The 6,000-nt window shown below is 65.7% G+C and overlaps 1 protein-coding gene across 1 annotated transcript in view; it reads right to left on the bottom strand.

Moving 5' to 3' along the window:
- The window catches only part of PLEC (plectin), a 74,563-nt gene extending 68,906 nt beyond the window's left edge, over positions 1–5,657 (bottom strand). The window contains exon 1 of the mRNA XM_064154335.1: positions 4,588–5,657. Coding sequence (XP_064010405.1) covers positions 4,588–5,146 — 559 coding nt within the window. The 5' untranslated portion in view covers positions 5,147–5,657. The remainder of the gene's footprint in view (positions 1–4,587) is intronic.
- Positions 5,658–6,000: the final 343 nt, after the last annotated feature.

The raw sequence follows: 6,000 nt of genomic DNA on the forward strand, positions 1-6,000 counted from the left end.
CAGGCATGGCCACAAGCATGGGCTCTACCAGCATAGGCCATGGGCATGGGCACAGGCATGAGCCACCAGTATGGGCGTTGCATGGCATGCCATATCAGGACAATGCTCAGGTGCTTTGGGTTCTGCCACAGCACCCCTGAGTGGCAGGGGTGTATCAGAGCCTGGCACAGAGGGTCTGGTGCCAAGCCCAGCCATGGCACAACCACGATGTGACACAGCAGGCCAGGCGTGGGGGCAGGGAATGGCAGGGTGCCATCCGTGCCTCTGCCCACGGCAGATCCAGTCTGTGCTGCAGAGATAAGGGCTGGGGGGGAGCAGGACACGACGATTGGGGCCTGTCAGCAGCAAACGTCACCTGCAACCGGCACACCGAGCACCGTGGGACCGAGGCATCAGGGCACTGTGCCGCACAGCAAGCTGCTGCCACTCCACCGTGGCACTGCTGTGCATGTCCCGACCCTGTGATGGGCTGCTCACAGCACATTGACTTTCTCACAGCCCTGCCACATTTGCCAGGGTACTGCCAAGCTTACTGTGGCACTACCACGCTTGCAATGGCACTGCCACATTTGCCACAGCCCCGCTATGCTTGCCATGGCCCTGTCACATTTGGCATGGTCCTGTCACACTTGCTGTGGCAGTCCCATTTTGCCAAAGCATTGCCACGCTTGCCATGGCACTGCTACGCTCGCTGCAGCCCTGCCGTGTTTGCCAAAACCCTGCCACAGCTGCCAAGACTCACCACCATATTTGCCATGGCACTGCCTCTTTTGCCACAGCCCTGTCACTCTTGCCAAACCCCCTCCACGTGTGCCAGGACCCTGCCACACGTGCCACGTGTGGCTCCCAGTGCTGGGCAGTCCCCCAGTGGGGCCCCCAGGACCGGCCTGGTGCGGTGGCTGCGGTTCGGCGTTTCCCGGTGAGTCATGGCCTGGCAGCAGCCTCCATCCCACGGCCTCCGGCCTGGCACTGCTGGATGCTGCTGTGGTGGAAAAACTGAGTGGGGCTGGCGGGGGAGTGGCATGGCCAGCAGGGTTCCCGAGGCTCTGGGGGCTCCCCCTCCCTCCCGGCTCTGCTGGCACCGTGCCGGCAGCCTTGGCAACACAGCCAAACAGGCCCCAAACAGCGCTCGCCACATCCTGCTGTGGCACTGGCAGCTGTGCCAGTGGGGGGTGTGGTGTCGCTGTTCCCCCAAGCCCCTCGGAAGTCCCACAGCCACTGTTCCCAGCGCCAGCTGCATCCCGGCACTGGCAGCTGTGGGATGGGGAGAGAAAATGGCACATCGGCACCCCAGTGTCCACCCTGAGCCCCCAGAACAAAGCTGCCACCGAGAGTGGCTGGGTGGGAGCAGAGCTTGGCATGGAGCTGGGCACAGAGCTGGCCAGACGTAGCTCCCCCCCACATCAGGGATTCCAGGAACGATGCTCAAAATAACACCCCCCTCGGTCACCGTCCAATGCATCACCATGGCACAGCATGGCACAGCATGGCAAAGGGGACACGGGCAGACCCCCCTCCCAAGCCCAGGAAGGTTTGGGGAGCCTCAGAATTTGCCATAGACCCCTGAGAGCCCCTACACTGGATGAAGGTGACGGCCTGGCACAGCCTGGCATAGCATGGCTTGGCATGGCACAGCTAGGATGACGGGTACTGTCAGGTGTGACCTTGGCAGTGCCCTTCAGCTAGCCCTGGGCAGGTGCCAGGGAGAACAGGTCCCTCTTCAGCTCCCCCACTGTCAAGGTGCCCCATACACATTATCTGCCTGCAGGCAGTAGGTATGGGCAGCAGCAGGCACAGGTAGCAGTGGGTATGGGCAACACCAAGTACAGGCAGCAGCGGGCACAGGCAGTACCCAGTGTGGGCAGCAGTGGGCACAGGCAGCACCCAGTGCCACACATTCGACAAACCACAGACAACGCCCTAGAAAGTGCCAGAAGCTGCGGGCACCATGGTGAAAGGGGCTCCAGGCTCATGGCAAAAGAGGTGGCAGGCCCGCGGGGGAGGGGCGGGCTGCTGCTGGGGAGCCTCGACCTCAACAGCAGCAGTGCCCAGGGCAGATTGCCAGGACCCTCGAACCCAATAGCACCGGTGCCCAGGGCAGGTTGCCAGGACCCTCGAACCCAATAGCACCCATGCCCGGGTGTTCTGCTGGAGCCCCCTGCCCCTAATGGCATCAAGCAGGGGGAGAGCTGCCGCCGGGACCCCCCCCACACCCGAATAATATGGACTGGGGAGTTTGCCATGGAATTGGGGGTCCCAGGGTAGGGGGGTCCCTAGACGGGGGTGTCTCAGGGTATGGGTTCCCAGGGTGCAGGATCCCAAGGTGAGTGGTTTCCAAGAGGACGGGTCCCAACGTGAGAGGGTCCTCAGGTAGGGGGCTCCCAGGTAGGGGGTCCCAAGCTAGGGAATTCCCAAGAGGGGTGATCCCGGGGGGGGGGGGGGTGTCTTACAGTGGGGGGAGTCACAAGCTGCTGAGGTCCCAGGGTGGGGGGGGGGTCTCATCCAGATGCTGAGTCACCGCTGGCTCACATCACCCCATACCCAACCCCGTAGCCCCCCAAAATGTCCCCCATGGGGGCAGCAGCTTCAACCCCCCCTTCCCTAGCGAGCGGGGGGGCGGGGCGGGGCGGGGGGCGGGGCCGAGGGGATCCGAACGGAGCCGAACGGAGCCGAACGAAGCCGAACTCACCTGTGCCCTCCTCCGGGTCCGCTCCCCGCCGCCTCAAGAACCAGACCAGGGCGAGGGACGCGGCGTGGCCCGCGGCCACCAGCGACGGGAACAGGGTCCCCGACTCTTCCATGGCCAGGCTGGGTCCGGCTCAGCTCGGCTCGGCCCGGCCCGGCTCGGCTCAGCCCGGCTCGGCTCGGTCCGGCTCCGCCCTCCCCGGCCCATCCCGCTCCGCCTTAACCCCTCCCGGGACAGACCCGGGAGAGCCCGGACCCTGCCACCCCCCCGCCGGGCCAGTGTGTCCCCAACACCCCCCCTCAGTGTTCCCCCCCGTCCCCTCCCCCCCCAGGCTTTTTTTATCCGGGACAGGACGGCGCCAGCTCCCCCCACCAAAAGAAAATTTCCAACCACACCCCCCAAAAAAACCCACTCCAAATGACGGTACCCCTGGGGCGGGGGGCACGTACCCGGGACGACCTTCATTAGGTGGGGGTCGCTGGAGGGTGCGGGCAGGGTGCGGGCAGCGGCTCGCTCGGTACCGGCAGACGGGGGGGGGGGGGGGGCAGCGGAGGGGGTGGATATAAATAAGCGGGGCCGTCACCGGGCTGCGAACATGAGACACGGGTGGGGGGGCGGGGCAGCAGAGACCCCTTCCCGGGACTCCCCCACCTCACACGGTGCTGGCCCTGGTGCTGAGGGGGCCTCGCTGATCACCCCGCGAAGGTGAATGGTACCGGCATTAACGGGCTAGATACAGCGGGTGGGCAGGGGGGCTGAGAGGATCTGCGGGGGGGGTAGGCAGGACCTTCTCCACCTCCTGAGACTACCCCCTCACGCCCCCCAGCACAAACCCTCCGCCTGATGCTGGAGAGTCCCAGTGACAACCCCGGGGGCGGCTTGGGTGGTACAAGCACTAACAGGCTGCGTACGGAGCAGGTTAGGGGGATCGACCCCGTCCCCTAACTCCCGGGACACCCCCTCAGGCACCAGCGCTTCATTCCGCGGCCGTCCCGGTCGTGGCTCCGGGCCGGGTTTTCCCACAGCGGCAGCGCTGGGGTAGTGGGAGGATGGAAAACCCGGAGCGGAGTCTCGGCGAGGGCGGGCGGAGAGAGGGGGGGGGGCGCGATGTGGGACCCGTGGGACTGCCCCCCCCTCTCACCCTCCGTGTGAGTCACAGAGCTGGAAACTTGGAACGGGGCTGGCTGGGGAGGGGGGGCGGGACCGGGGGTGAGTCACAGCCCGGGGAGGGGGGGAACGCACTGGCTGGAGGAGACCCGGCGGGTCCAGCTGCCGCGATCGAGTGTCGGGATCGGGTGTCGCGGGGAACACACACACAGAGGGACCCCCCCGCAGCCCCCTCCCCACTCACAGCTGCTGCCGTCGGTCCCTGCAGAGTCAGTGATAACCCTCCCCCACACACACGAGTGATAACACCCCCAGTGCGGCACAGCCCCCCCCGGTGCTAACCCCCCCTACCAGTACAGCACAGACCCCCCAGCGCTAAACCCCACCACAACAGCTCCCCCCCAAGCACAGCCTCCTGCCCATCACGGGCAGCAGGAGGGAGGTGGCAGCAGCAGTGAGACCCCACCTCAGCAGCACCCAAAGTCCTCAGCAGCCTTTGGGCATCGCGGGGACCTCTCCACAGGGGCCCTTCCCCACTGCGCCCACCCCCCAGGCACTGGTAGCAGCAGAATCCCCTTCCCCCCACCCTGGGACACCCTGAGCTGTGCCAGCACCCAGGGTCACCCATGGGTGATCTGGAGACAGATCAGGTACCCTCTGCCCCTGCCTGGGTATGTGGCATGAGGATGAGGGTGGTCACACAGCATAGTACTAGGAGTTCACCCAAGAGGTGCCACCTATGGGTGCTGCCAAAGGAACCTTCTCCCACCCCACCTGTAGGTGTCAGTTGATACCTGGGGCTGGGGGAGCATCGGAGGGGGGCAGCTGGGACACTCCCACCATGGCAATGCCAGGGGCCACATGCCCCTCGGTCTCCTCCTTCCTGCGGTAGAGCCGCTCACCACGGCGTGCTCGGCTGGTGCCGGTATCAGTGCCAGTGTTGGTGCCGCCGCTGGCATTGGCAGACACTTTGGTGGAGGCGTTGGCAGAAACGTTGGCAGTGGCACTGGCAGAGGTGTGAGGGGCACGGCGTTGGGGCTGCGCCGGGTGCCGTACCCGCTGCATGGAGCGTGGCACAATGTCGGGGGGCAGGTGCAGGTACTGGCGCAGGTGGGCAATGCCAGCATCCGTCAGGTACCAGTAGTAGTGGCGCCAGGCGAAGGTCTCCCTCACCAGGCCACGGGAACGCAGTGAGCCCATGGCCCGCAGCACCTCCACGTTGGGCACCCCGGGCAGCTGTGGGTGGGGTCGGCGTGGGCGCGGGTCCTTCTCGGCCACCAGCACTCCTTCACGGAACAGCAGCTCCAGGATGGCACGGAGCCGCTCCAGCGGCATCAGCATCCCCGCCACCATGGTGCACAGCGGGTACGGAGTGGGCACCAAGTTTTAGGGACTAGCACAGCTCACCACGGCTCGTTCTGGCACAGCTTGGATTTGATACAGCCCAGTATGGCCCAGTGCAGCTCAACACAGCCTGGTCTGGCCCAGTGTAGATCAGTATGGACTGGCACAGCTTGGCATAGTCCGGTATGGCCCAACAGAGCTTACTGGTATTTGGCACAGCTTGGTATGGACTAGCACAGCTTGGCACAGTTCAGGATAGCCCACTACGGCCCACTCTGGGCCAACACAGCTCACCAGTACTTGGCACGGCTCGGTACAGCCTGGCACTGCTTGGTATAGCCTGGTATAGCCCACTATAGCCTGGCACAGCTCAGTATGGCCCAGTATGGTCTGGTACAGCTCACCACAGGTTGGTACAGCCCAGTATGGTCCAGCGCAGCCCAGTATGGTCTGGCACAGCTCAGCACAGATTGGCACAGCCCAGTACGGTCCAGTCCAGCCCAGTACGGTCCAGCAGCTCGGCACAGCTCGGGATGTTCTGGCACGGCCCGGTATCACCCAGTCCAGCCCGGTATGGTCCAGTCCAGCCCAGTACGGCCCAGTATGACGGCCCGGTATAGCCCAGTGCGGTCCAGTCCAGCCCAGCACAGCCCGGCACGTCCCGGCACGGCTCGGCGCGGCGCGGCTCCGCCCCTGGCCGGGGCTCACTGACTCAGCGGCCCCTCCCCGGCCCCGGGGGGGGGGCCCGGCCGAGCCCGTTCCACCCCCCCGGGACAGACCCAGCCAAACACCCCCCGGACAAACCACTCTCCTCTCCGACCCAACGGGCCGGTTCCTACCTGGGAACGGCCCTGGGGGCTCCC

The sequence above is a fragment of the Pogoniulus pusillus genome, chromosome 14 (assembly GCF_015220805.1).
Source record: "Pogoniulus pusillus isolate bPogPus1 chromosome 14, bPogPus1.pri, whole genome shotgun sequence".
Taxonomy (NCBI): Eukaryota; Metazoa; Chordata; class Aves; order Piciformes; family Lybiidae; genus Pogoniulus; species Pogoniulus pusillus.